Raw genomic sequence first — 13,895 nt, 5'->3', positions numbered from 1 at the left:
CAGTTCCCCCTCCTACACCGGGGCATTCAACAGAACAAACCAGGTCGTTCTTAGGTCAGACCGAGAAGGTGAAAGGGTGACCAAAGAGGAAACGGATGGCTTAGGGCTTTATCTCATCTCTGAGATGAGGAGGACCAAGGCTGAGCTCCTCCCGAAACTTCGGACTCACAGAGATGACGTTTCTGGTCACGACAGAGGACGAACCCTCAAGAGTCTGGCTTTTGAGCTCCTGTCAACCACTGACCGAGGGGGGTCACGCCTTCACCGCGGTGAGGTCATCCGACGCCCGATGGCCAGTGGAGATAGTCTTCACTCTGAGGACATCGGAGTGGCCAGAATTAGAGCATGTTAGGGAAATCCTTGACATACAGAATAGGGCCTTGAGCGTCCCCACCTGGCAACACCTGAGGATGGAAGGTTTAACCTTCACTTGATGGTGAGCAGGGAGGTTGCTGCTCGACTCGAGGAGGCCAGGTGGACACTCTTCCTCGAACTGGTCACTGTCCGAGCTTTTCAAGTGACCGTTTGGCGAACGCCAGCCAAGCCCAGTACCGCAGCCGTAACCTCCAAGCCACCAGAAGGAAAGCCTTAGACAGGTAAGCGGGCTACCCCTACACCCATGGACATCCTCCATAACGCAATTAAGGGTAAGTTAAATTAATCTCCAAAATAGTCGGCATGCAACTGCCGCAATGGCAAGCATTATGACTGCTAAGGCTGGAGAGTTTGTATTAATACAAGAACCTTACTTTTTTAGGGAACAAATAAGAGGACTAGGGGCTACAATCTTCAAACTTATAGCCGGTGTTAAAGGAGACCAGAGGCCCAGAACGTGTCTTTTAGCATCCAGGGAGCTTCAACTAACACCCTTACCACAAGTAAGCTCCAAGGATGCTACGGCAGCTCTGCTGTAGTACACGGTAAGTGGCACAAAATACAAGTTAATAATATACCGGTTATATCTTCGGTATGATATTGGACAACTTCCCCCGATGGAAAAACTAAAAAGATTAACAAAATACAGTAGGGATAGTGATTTTCCATTAATCGCAAGGTATGACGCAAACGCGCACAACATTGTATGGAGAAGTACGGACACCAACGCGAGGGGTACGGCAATATTAGAATATGTAGTATCGAAAAACCTTGAGGTAACAAACGTAAATGCGGAACCGACTTTTGTCAATCGAGTTAGATAAGAGGTTATCGACATAACGCTGATAACACGGTCATTTGCGGTTAGGGTTGAAAACTGGAGGGTATCATAGGACATAACAATGTCCGACCATAGAATGATCCGATTCCACATCGGTTCGGATAAGGAGGAAGAGCTCCTCAAGAGAAACCCATCTGCTAGAATACCGACTGGACCAAATTTAAAGAGGGCCTTGTTCAGTTCATGGGTACTCTAGATGGAGCCACATCCCACAAAAAGGAACTAGATACAGAGGTAGTACGGCTAAACAGTATAATCATTAATTCCTACGAGGCAACATGTCCTCCCAGGAGAGTTGGCAACAAGAGATTGCCCTGGTGGAATGACACTTTGGACCGTCTCCAAAAAGACGTAAGAAGGTACCACGGCGCTCTCAAGGCCGGAACTCAAGAGAACTGGGATTTATACTTAATAGCTAGAAGGATTAATCCCTAATATACAGGATCAAATAGATGCTCTTTGTGGCGCTAATTTTTACACTACTCTAGACATGAAGGCCGGGTTTCATCAAATGAAAGTTGAGGAATCTTCACGACATATAACAGCTTTTGTAACTCCTGACAGCCATTTTGAATACAATAGAGTGCCATTTGGATTTATCAACTCTCCTGCGGCTTATCAAAGGGCAATTGATAAGGCTTTGGGTGACCTAAAGGGAAAACAAGCCTTTGTGTACATGGATGACGTATTAGTGCCATCAAAAACAATCGAACAAGGATTCCAACATTTACGCAATACTTTGCAAGCTTTATCAGTCGCCGGATTCTCTTTAAATTATGCAAAGTGTACGTTTTTTACCAGAGAGACTGAATATTTAGGTGTTATTGTAGGTCAGGGATGTGTACGACCAAGTCCCAGAAAAGTGGAGGCTCTTACAGCAACTATGCCCCCGAAGGATATAAAAGGTGTTCGTCAATTCATGGGTTTAGCGGGATATTTCAGGCGATTCATAAAAGGATTCTCAATAATAACATCTCCTATCAGCATATTATTACGCAAAAATACCGAATTTGCTTTCTGCTGAACAGGAAAAAATACGACAATCCATTATCACTAAATTAGCCAACACACCGATTCTGAGAATTTTCGACCCGAGCCTAGATATTGAGTTACACACAGACGCAAGTGCGGTCGGCATTGGAGCGGCCTTGCTGCAAAGCGAAAATGACGTCATCAGACCAGTAGCTTATTATAGTCGCGGTACTACTCCATACGAAGCAAAATATCATTCTTATGATTTAGAAACGCTAGCAATTGTGAATGCCGTCGAACATTTTCGAGTATACTTGTACGGCACGCATTTCACAATATCACCGAACATAAACTAGAATAGAAGGATCACTCTAAGCGCCGCCCAAAATGTTGCCTTTCTCACTCGCTTTCTGATGCTACTCTTTTTTGCTGCCCGGTGGCGACTGTGTTATACAGGGGCGTCTTCAATATTAGAAAAATGCCGGCGATATGTTGCGTAGATGGCTGCAGGAGTAAAAGGGGATATACATTTTTTAAAAATAAAAATGGATTAGTTTACAGAAAAAAATACACGCTTTTCTTCAATATTTCTTAAATATCTCGGAAAATTGAGATCCTACAAAAAAAAACTAATAAACAAAAGTTGGTTTAAAAACAAAAGATTGGCTTTTGTTTGATTTATCTAGGTGCTATAGGCGCTAAGATACAACTGTGTGAACATAACCCCTTTTTTTAGATAACAAGATATAATGACGTAAAATAATAACGTGAAATAATTAAAAAAAAAAAAAACGTTTTTTAGACAAATATCTAGCACATTTTTTCAAGTATGTACTATCAAAAACTTTAAAAATAAACTTGATTGTAAGTCATTAGCATAAAAATTAAAAAAGTTAGGATTAAAATAAAAATAATTGCAGTTTTAAAATTATCATAAAAAATTATGTATTTATTTCAAAAATTAAAGCGGAAGGCTACGCTTAAGGCTACAATGGACTATATATAGGTACCAATAATATGTTCAAAAAGTGTCAGCGATTTAGAGTACAAATTTTTTTTAAATCGTGATTTTAATCTAAAAAAATGCAAAATTTTTGGTAATATTCTGTTATTAGTGGTGGTTTTTAATAGTGAAAGCTAGCCGGTTTATTATTAGTTGCATTGCAATCATTTGAATGATATAAATTTTAGCCACTTATACCGTCTAACCATACTTAAAACTGCATTTTTTTCGTCATTAAGGGTGGTTTTTAAGAGTTTAAGTTTCAAAATATTGATGTGTACTATAATCCCCAATGTAAAACTATATTTATTTTGCATATTGATATGAATTCTAGGTTGTAAAACACCTGTTTTCCTTTTATTTATATTTTAGTGGTTTGTTCTTTTATCCCCTATTTAAAAAGCAAATAATTAGGCATTTAATAAGTTTTTTTTATTTAACTGCCTTTTTATATTTCACTGTTACCGAGTTCCATATGCTGAGTGTTATTATCACATTATTATGTAAATTTTATTAAATATTTAAAAAATGGGTATATTAACGAAGTTATTATTAATTAAGTGTATGTAATATTAGGTAGGTAGTTTCTTGGTCAGTTAAGAAAAGAGCATGAAAGGAACGTAAAGCTAAGATCTAATTGTGTACATTCTAATAAACTTAATTTTAAAGCTATCTACCAAGTGTTTTTCTTACAGTTATTTGTTCAAAAGAGATACTTAATAATATTCTTTCAATTTCATTTTAACAATAATACAAAGTGCCTTTAATTTCAAAAAATTCCATATATTACACGCTGCCCGCCGCGATGTACGAAAATATTCCTTATTAAAAGGAATTAGACTTGCGGTTAGATAGAGTAGCCCCAGGCCGGATCTCGCCGCATTTTTGGATAATAACTTTTGTAACTATTTTCGTAATATAAAGGAATTTATTATTATTATTATTATTATTATTAAAAATGTTTCAAATACCCCCCGTATCGTAAAGGATTGCCGTCGAAACTAAATAATGATTTACGACCGCGTAAAAAAGTCGGCACTGTTTAGAAGTCCCTACTTCAAACGGCCGCAAGAGAGTGAACCTACCTACTGAACCTACTGTGTTGTTCTTTATACTGTGGACGCAGTTAAGTGAGGCGACGCAGGGTTACTCACCGCAGATTTCTGTAATCAATAGACGTCGATAGAACAGCGAATATTCAGACGCAGCGTGAGGTGGCGCAGTTTTTGTACGCCGTGAGCCTGCGTTAGCCTGCGGTCTAAACACAAAACCGTCGTGATTTTTCATATGTGTGCATCTGAGAAATAGGTATGGAGGAAAAACTAATTGAAGCCGATCGATGTAGAAAGGTCTTATATGACACAAATGATGTTGATTATATGAAATCGAAATTAAAACAGCAGTTATGGGACGAAATTGCGATGGAGGTTGGACTGAAAACAGGTAATTACTTTTATTTAATTTTTATTTTCTATTTTTTGACATTTGAACATAAACATATATGTACATATATATAGCTAAGTACCTAAACATAAACATCGCTAAGCTACACACTTTTACACATTATCTTTTTAAACTACATTCTATAATAAAATAGATGGGCTGATAAAAATTGCGCATTTCCCTTCTTTCCTATTCTAAAATAATGCAATTTTGTCACGTTTTAGTTTGTACGGTACATGCGTACGTAGATTTTAGTATTTCCCTCTCAATACACTATCTCTCTGCCAGGGCAGCGATCCTGCTGGTGATACGAAGTATTCTGTGAAGTTTTGACGAACGCAAAAAGCTTTAGATGGACTTCGAGTATTAATTTTACGAAGTGGAAGTAGCTGATGTTCCGGCATATTTTCGGAGAACTCTTCGATTTGTGAAATTGGAGAATTTCTCAAATAGTTATGCAGCAAGCAAGATTCAAACTTTCACTACACTGTCTAATTTGCATTCAAATGGTGAACGAAAAACACGAAAACGGGAAGCAAGAATACCGAAAGAACATTCCACAGTTTGTCGAGCCCGCGAAAGTCTGTAATTTAAAACTTTGTTCTCGTAATTGTCCATGACACTTCGTTTTGGATATGGTCGCATTAAATTTTCACACAAGGGAAAAGCTTCGTCTCCTACAAATACATATGGCATTGGATCATCAATTATAGGTATTAGAGAAGCTGGAGGGATATTCAAAGTGTTGTTCTTAAGTTTTTTTGCTAAAACACTGCTACCAAAAATGTTTCCGTCACTAAATCGTCCCATTGAGCCAACATCAATAGTAATGAATTTGTAGTCCACAATAGCCATTAATACAATAGAGAAAATTTTTTTATAATTAAAAAATGAGGAACCACTTAAACTTGGCTTCTTTATTAATGCATGCTTCCCGTCAATAGCTCCGATGCAATGTGGAAATTGCCACCTTTCTTCAAAACCATGTGCAATGGACGTCCAATGTTCTGCTGTTCCTTGTGGCATACATAATGGTTGCATACGTTTCCAAATAGCTCCTGCTACTTCATTTACAATATTGGATACTGTTCGGTCACTCATTCTATAACTGTAGCCCATACTTTTAAAGCAGTTCCCTGAAGCGATGTACCTGAAAAATAAAATACATATTTGAAAGTAAAACTTTAAAAATAACTTAAGTGTATGAAATTATAATAAATTAATAATAATTAAAAGGTTTCTATACTTTTTGAAGTAGGCGCCAAATGATCATTAACTTTCTTTAGCTTTCACTAGTTTTTAAATTTAAGAGTCGATAGAAATCTTTTTTTATAAACAAATTTCTTTATTTTTAAGATACGGTGTTCATTTTCTATCGACTTTAAAGTTTGTCATGAAAAACCTGGTCCAACCTGTATATATAGTTAATCCTTATTAAACTATATTATTATTTACTTAGAACATTTTTATAGTTTGTTTCGACGATTTTTTATGTATCTTTATGTAAAGTTTGTTGCAGGTTCAGAAGCGAAAATCATGTGGGATAAATTGAGACATTCTTTTCGGGATGCAATTAGAAGGCAACAAAAATGTATAAGGAGTGGCGCTGCCGCTACAAGTCAAAAACTGTGGAAGTTCCAGAAAGAAATGGGGTTTCTTCAACGTTACATGACAAATAGGAAAAGAGATACCAATTTCACTAACGCCAGTGATGAGGAATCACAAACGCAAGATTACGATGAACTTGAGTGTGAAGATGAGATTGAAGCAGAAACTGAAGCCAATAGTGTGGGTCTTCAACATAAAGAACGTGATCATGAAGATATTCCACCCATAAATCTTCCCTCTACTCCAATGGCAGAAACACCGTCAATACCAAGAGAAGAGAGGGTTTCCAACATGCCTAGATGTTCAATCAAAAAGATACCTATGAGGCAAAACCAAGTTCAAAAGAAAGATAATGTTGGTGTCTTACTTAAGCGATCTAGAAAATCGAGAAATAAGAGCGGCAGAGAGATCAGTTGAGAGAGAAATGATATTAGAAAAGATACAACCTCCAAAAGATCCCTTATATCATTTTTTTATGTCAATGTACGAGATAACAAGAAAAATGCCACCAGCATCACAACACATTGTGAGAAATAATGTTTATAAAGTAGTGTCGAATGAAGAAGCCACTTTACTCAACATTCCGCAGCCATACAGAATGACCCTGGCTGAACGTAATACATATCGAACGTCTTAAGTTTACGAATCTACTACTGATCGGCATCAGATTTTTAATCAAAACCACAATGACTATCAAAGCTCTTCATCGTCTACGCCCTTCTCAACGTATTCCGATAACTCTTCACATCTTGATGTTATCAACATTTCCAATGAAGCACCTTTACAGGATATTTCGTTAGAAAAAGATCAATCAAGAGAGGGAACCTTAGTTAACTTTATAAACCAATTTTCTGGTAACTGATCTTACTTTTTTATATAAAACTAGAACAGTTATCTTATTTTGTTATTGGGAATGTTAATTGTTTGAGTTAAAATACATAAATACATTTCTTACCTTAAAAATACGGCTAGTTTTTCTTCCGTTCCGATGGGCTTTGACGCATTACACCCTTCAGCTTCTATGTCTTCTTTAATAAATCCGTGAATTTCTGCAAACTGTGCACGGGTTACTCGGTAATAATTTTTGTACTTTTCTTCAGAAAGTTCTTTCTGAAGAACGAATTCTCCGTGAGTCTTTCTCTTTTTTAAGTAATCACTTTTTGGCAGTTTTCTTCTGAATATAGTTGTATACGCTATTTCTTCGTCAACAAAGTCAGAATCAGATTCCGAGTCTAATAAATTAAGCAAATATGTATACATCATAGAAAATAGTAGGAATCTATTCAGTAGAACTGCGTTTAATCTGGACGCAGGTGTGCGATAAACTGCGTTTCATCTTTCAGGCAGTTCACTTCACCCTGCGTCAACGCACGTCACACTGCGCCTCAACGTTCGCCCGGCCTTAGCGTCATTTTTAAGTCTAATCAAACTCAGGGAATTTAAGAAACCAATATCGGCTGCGCACCCTTTTGTCGGTCCTATCATGTGTTATGCCTTTGTTAAATAAATATGGTTCTTCAAGCATACATTACTTGTTAGTTCACTTCTCAAACCTGTGCGAGAAAACTACGACCCCACACAATACTTATTTACGGACTTATTGGTTGATATCAATGTTTTCAAAGGCTGAGTTACTTTACCCTAATAAAGCCAGAGCAAGAAACATTTTGTAGTATGTAATTTTTTTCAGTATTCGTCAATTTACATTAATTAAAAAAAAATTGGCAAAGAAGGTGTTAATCATTAATCTTGACCAGAACTATCTGAATTAGCTTACTTATCAAAAGATTAATTTAAATATTCATTTATCTTAGGTGTTATCTAACGAGATATCAAAGTTCTAAAGTCTAAAATAAACAAACCTAATGTACTAATGTCCTGTTTGGTTTTTTAATAACGTAAACACTTAAAATGAGAATACTTATGATTTCCCTAAAACTGCTGAGATAATAAATTGTTAAGTATAAAAAAAAAATTCAATAAAATTTTTTATCGTGAAATTCTTTTCTATAAAATATGTAAGTTATAAAATAGTACAAAAAAATATATATCAGGTCAACTTTGTATATTTTTTATAAATTAAATAAGCTAAGTATTATTTCAGGAGAAATGCATGGAATAATATAAGCCAAGGCAATGGGTAAGTAGCCATAATTTAGCTTAAGTGAATTGGTTTATATTTCTAACAAATTTCACCAAATATATCTTAAACGAGCTTTTTCTACCAAAGGTCTTTTCTGTAATTAAGAAATATGAAAATAATAGTTGCAACTGATGGTAATTTTTTTCAAAAATAGCCATTTTGGCAAAAATAAAAACTATACAATAATAAAATTAGAGCGACTTAAGTTTTTTTTTCTTGTAGCATAGGCTAGTATTCTTTTTAATAATAAATGTAGTTAGTTACCTGTTGGTAACACTCTAGACCAAGCGATTGAAAACCTGTAAGAGTTGACTCCCATTCCTACTAAAAGATCGACATCCTCTTGCCATTTATGATATGAATCACAGGCGATATCTCCGGTGGCATAAGAATTCTTTTCGGGATACAAGTGAACTGATCTGTCCCAAATATTTTCTCCTTTTCCATCTGCATCCCATCCCCCTTCAATTTGGTACGCTGCTGAAGCTGTACCAAATTGAAAGTCCTTCGGGAACCTTTTTGTATTTATGACATAGTCATCAGCCAAGCTAAAAAAATATTATAATTAAAACATTTGAAAATTATTTGTTACACCTAATTATTACCTGGCGGCTAATAAACTAAATAAAATAAGCACCAACATTTTGCTTATTTTGACAATAATAAAATAGATACGGAAAGAATATTATTTTATATTTATACAATATTTTTATCTTATTTTTTTCGCTAGTTTTTTAATAAGACACTCAACTTTATCTAATACGTACAATAATAATTTTTAAGTACCAAATATCTTATCTAATTTTTATTCAAATACAATGCACAATAATATTATTTAAATATGAAGGAGCTAACTGATTTTATTTTGAAATTATATGAAATTATATTCGAAAAACTTTTACAAATAACAAAAAAATATATTTTTTATTTTTAAATTACTATAGTATTTTTCTTTTATTAGCCTCAAGTTGCTACATTTTTAGATATAATAAATCTCCTTGTCATTCTTCACGATTTGAATAAACTTCCTTGTTCGAAATTATCTTACATGGTATATATTTTCAGTTCTCATTTAAAATAGATTTTAACGCAAACATCAACCAGGCAAAAAACCGCATCAAAATTGCCGCCTTTCTTAGAATCTCTTTCCGGTCGCCGCCATGCCGCATTATAATAGTAAGAATTGCTCATTATAGTAATACCCGGTTTACATGCAGCCACTGCCGCTGCTACTTGCGTTGCCTGCTTCATGCCCCAAATAATTCCAGGCAGATTTTAATTAAAAGTAAATAAGCAAGTAACTATTTACATGCAGCTCGCATCTACCTGCCAGTACCCGAATTATTTGTGCGCATTATTCTGCGGCAGTATGGAGGATGAAGATGTTTTTGTGGCGACAGCGCTTTGCGTTTTAAATGTACAGAATTATTTAAATGTGTTAAGATATGCTATGGAAAAGAAACGTCGACGCCGAAAAAGACGATGGTGGATGACAGCGATTCATTGTAATAGAACGTTGTAAGTAATTTTTTACTCCCCTAGTGAAAAAATTAACTCCAGTTTTTTTACAGAACAAGTATGAATAACTTTTTTAATGATCTGACATGTGAGGAATCGGGAGAATTTTTTAGCTTTTGCCGAATGTCCCGAATAGATTTTGAATTTCTGCTTAATAAAATTGAGCCCATGATTAAAAGAGAAACTAAAATAAGCGTTCCAATAATACTAAAAATTCGCTTGGCAATGACATTGCGATATTTGGCCACTAGGGACAGTTACAAAAGTTTACATTATTTATTTAAAGTTTCAACGGCAGCAATTTCGCTGATTGTACCTGAAGTTTTTGGAGCAATTAATTCAATTTTAAAGGACCAAATTAAGGTAAGCAATAAACAAATACATTTCATTTAGGAACATATTTATTTATTTTAAATATGTAATACATTATATTATAGTTGGCGTCAGACATAATTTATTTTGGTCACCTGTCAAAAAACCTGCTTTCCACCCGTCAAACAATGTAAATAGCAGGTCGCAACCATTGTTTGACTGGTGGTAAGCAGGCTTTTTGACAGGTGACCAAAATAGATTATGTCTGACGCCAACTATACATTTAATATGTAGAAAACGAGGTTAATTATCTTCGGTCATTGCGCTATCGAATGCACTCTGGGTGTTATATTTATTATATTATTATATTATGCTCTGGGTTTCTTCATCTACCTGAAAAGCAGGACTTTGGGTACTTGATGCAGAAGAAGGGGGCTGACTATATAGAGTCATGTAAGGTTGTTTTTGTAGTGGATCTTGTCTAACTTGGGTATGAATGGATATTTGGGAATTGGGTGCATATGGTGGTCGTGGATAATATTGTGAAGGTTGTGAGTATTGCAAACTTTGTGGCTGTGAATGTTGCGAATTTTGTGAACGTTGCGAATGTGGTGAATATATCGAATGTGATGAATTGGTAGGAGAATCGTGGGATGTCCATGCAGATGTAGACCTGGAAGCTGATGGATAGAAAGAAGGAGTAGATTTGCAAGTTTCAGGAAGAGTATCCAATAAAAGACCATCTATTCTGTACATAATCCTTTGCCTTTGGGATACAGGGTACCTTTTTAATTTTGTCGCCAAAAGTCTGCTGTATAAATCGCAGTCATTGTCTAAATTGTCCCGTTGTCCTTTAGTTTGCAACACATGGTTAATTGTTTTAAGGCTATCATTAAGTTGCGTTTGCGCCGTATCTATGTCAAAAGCTTGAACAGCTGTGCGTTTTTTTTTCAAGGCTTAGCGATTGCAGTCCTTGCATTTTCTTCCCTAATGATTGGAGCCCTTGGATTTTTTTGTGCCCTTTCTTCTTCATTAGCCCGTACTGGCGGCAATGGAGCCATTTCATTTTCGCCCATATCCTGGGAATGCTGAGATACTAATTTCACTTCATCAGTCTCTTGAGGCTGAAAAATATACATACATAAGTTATTATTATAAACTCATTAGATTACTTTATATCTTTTATTGTTAAATTATTATTTGTTTGTTTTAGTTGTTTCAGGTACACCAGAGCAATGGTTAGCAATAGAAAAGGGACTCAGAAAAAAATTTCCCCGATGTATCGGAAGCCATTGATGGCAAACACATCGTTATTAAATGTCCACCACATACTGGCGCCGAATATTTTAACTATAAAGGAACGTAAAGCATAGTTTTGATGGCTTTAGTTGAAAACGATTATAAATTTATTTTTGCCGACGTAGGTGGTCAAGGGCGTATTAGCGATGGGGGTATTTTTCAAAACTGTCTCTTGTGGAAAAAGATTGACACAAATCAAGTTAATTTACCACCAGATGTCCCATTGCCTGGTAGAGAAACTAGTACGCCTTATGTGTTTTTAGGCGATGGGGCTTTTGCATTACATAGGAATGTGATGAAACCTTTTCCAGGAAATCATGACATGGGCACTAAAGAAAGAACTTTTAATTATAAACTTTCGAGCAGTCGTGTCATTGTTCAAAATACTTTCGGTGTCTTGACATCTGTCTTTAGAGTATTTAAAAAACCCATTGAAATAGATATAAGCAAGGTACCGAAAATAACATTAACTTGTATTAGAAGATTTCAACATTCTCGAAATTCCTACACCCCTCCAGGGACTTTTGCTGCCATTGAGGACGGAGTACTTATTGAAGGCTCCTGGAGACAACAAAATACAGGTGTATCTGCCATAAAAAATATACCACATGTAGCCAGACGAGCTGCAGCTACCGCAATGCAAGTTAGATCGGAATTTGCCGATTATTTCAATAATGTTGAATTGTAATTTAAAAACACCCGAAATTTTTAAAGATTTAATTTTTTAAAACAATAACTATTTTTATAATTTATTTCTATACACTTACCTCTCCTTCGGTATTTATTGTACCTTCGACATCATACATTGCTTCCAAGAAACCCTCCATGGCCTCAAAAGCAAACCAAATAGGCCCAAACACCTCATTAGCAGCCGCTTCTGTCTTCATTTAAACTTTTTTCTTTTTTAATAATGGCCGAAACGTTGCCATTAGCGATTTTTTTTTGTTTTTAAATCTTGTATTGGAGTTTCCAACCCGTTGTTGATTCTTCCACGCATCGTGGACTATATGTTTTTTTTTTTATGGTTAATGTGTGAAGCATCCTATAACAACCTCTCAGCTTCATACACCTCCAAAAACAATAAAATTTTTTCGTTTCTCCACTCCATAGGTTTATCACATATACGAAAATTGAAATAAAGATTAAAATCCACGTGCTGCTACTCTACCTTCCATGCAACTGAGTAACTGAACAAAATAGACAAAATGCAGTGAATCCCCTAGTTCCTCGCGTAATTCACATTCATCATGTAAACACGACGTTGCTGCTCGTGCTGTCTATCCTTTGACTTCCGTCCAAAAAACCGCCACCGAAGGGAGCGTACGGCAGCGGCAGTGGGCAGTGGCAGGCATAGGCAGCGGCAGCGCGAGCGACGTGTTTACATACTCGCGTTGCCAACTTCCCTGTCTACTTCCCTGCTCACTGCCGTGAAAGTGAGCTGCATGTAAACCGGGTATATAGTAAGAATTCGGTAATGTTATTATTCCCTGGCGCACCAATCAGCATCAAGTACGTTACCTGCTTCAGTAGTGAGGGTGCGACGTAACGGAGACAAATTCGGCAATTCAATGCAAGAAGCTCAGGAGCCACAATGCACTTTTGCTCTTTTGCTTGCGCATACGTAGTACGTACACGAACCTAACCTCAGTTTGTCTTTTGTGTATTGCGGTTTTTTAATGTTAATTGTTTACGTTTCGTTTATGTATATTAATTATTATGTATATTAAAGTATTAGATATTTAGATTTTGAGCTACAGGGTGGTAAAGTTTTAACAAAAAAATGATTTTTTTTCGATAACTTAAATACCCCTGTAGATATTTGTCCAAAGATTGGTATGCAGGGTCTGTGTCAGTGTTGCCAGGTCAAAAAATAAAAAATCGCCAGGTCGGAGCCAAAAAAGTTGCCAGATTTACATTTTTTTCACCAGATTTTATTCAATTAGTAATAATTGTTTTTAAGATGTTTTAAATTATTTGTCGCTTTTTTTAAAGATGATTCAGTGGTACATATTATTATTATATAAGTGAAACGCTTTACTCGAAAATAAATAAATAAAAAAACTACTTAATTTTTTTAACAAAATACTTAATTTTGTTTCTATTTATTTATTATTTAGTATAATATGCAAGGTTCTTTTTCCCTCAATAATATAACAAAAAGTAATATTCTATTAAAAAAAAACATTGAAAACAGGCCAACAAGATATTCAAATGTATATAAAGATATATTTTATTTAGGTATACATATTATCATTATGTTTTGATGTAACAATTTTTGGTATGTTATAATCATAGCAGTTTTTATCAATCAGTCTTTTAGTATGTAAAATACCACTTATGGTTACTTCTCCTAATTTGTTTCTCAATTTTGTTTTATTAAG

At 35.4% G+C, this 13,895-nt stretch overlaps 2 protein-coding genes across 2 annotated transcripts in view; both read right to left on the bottom strand.

The window, feature by feature from the left end:
* Positions 1 to 9,147, bottom strand: part of LOC126747788 (myrosinase 1-like) — a 76,881-nt gene extending 67,734 nt beyond the window's left edge. The window contains exons 1-2 of the mRNA XM_050456591.1: positions 8,991 to 9,147; positions 8,650 to 8,933 (exon numbers count right to left, since the gene is read on the bottom strand). Coding sequence (XP_050312548.1) covers positions 8,650 to 8,933; positions 8,991 to 9,028 — 322 coding nt within the window. The 5' untranslated portion in view covers positions 9,029 to 9,147. The remainder of the gene's footprint in view (positions 1 to 8,649; positions 8,934 to 8,990) is intronic.
* On the bottom strand, positions 3,858 to 8,145 carry LOC126747785 (uncharacterized). Its single transcript, XM_050456587.1, has 2 exons — positions 7,198 to 8,145; positions 3,858 to 5,784 (listed from the first exon to the last, which is right to left on the bottom strand). The coding sequence occupies exons 1-2, from the start codon at positions 7,503 to 7,505 to the stop codon at positions 5,106 to 5,108; spliced, it is 987 nt and encodes a 328-aa protein (XP_050312544.1). The 5' UTR covers positions 7,506 to 8,145; the 3' UTR covers positions 3,858 to 5,105.
* Positions 9,148 to 13,895: the final 4,748 nt, after the last annotated feature.

The sequence above is a fragment of the Anthonomus grandis genome, chromosome 20 (assembly GCF_022605725.1).
Source record: "Anthonomus grandis grandis chromosome 20, icAntGran1.3, whole genome shotgun sequence".
Taxonomy (NCBI): Eukaryota; Metazoa; Arthropoda; class Insecta; order Coleoptera; family Curculionidae; genus Anthonomus; species Anthonomus grandis.
The sequence above is the reverse complement of the archived record's forward strand: the minus strand, read 5'-3'. Positions and strand labels throughout refer to the sequence as shown.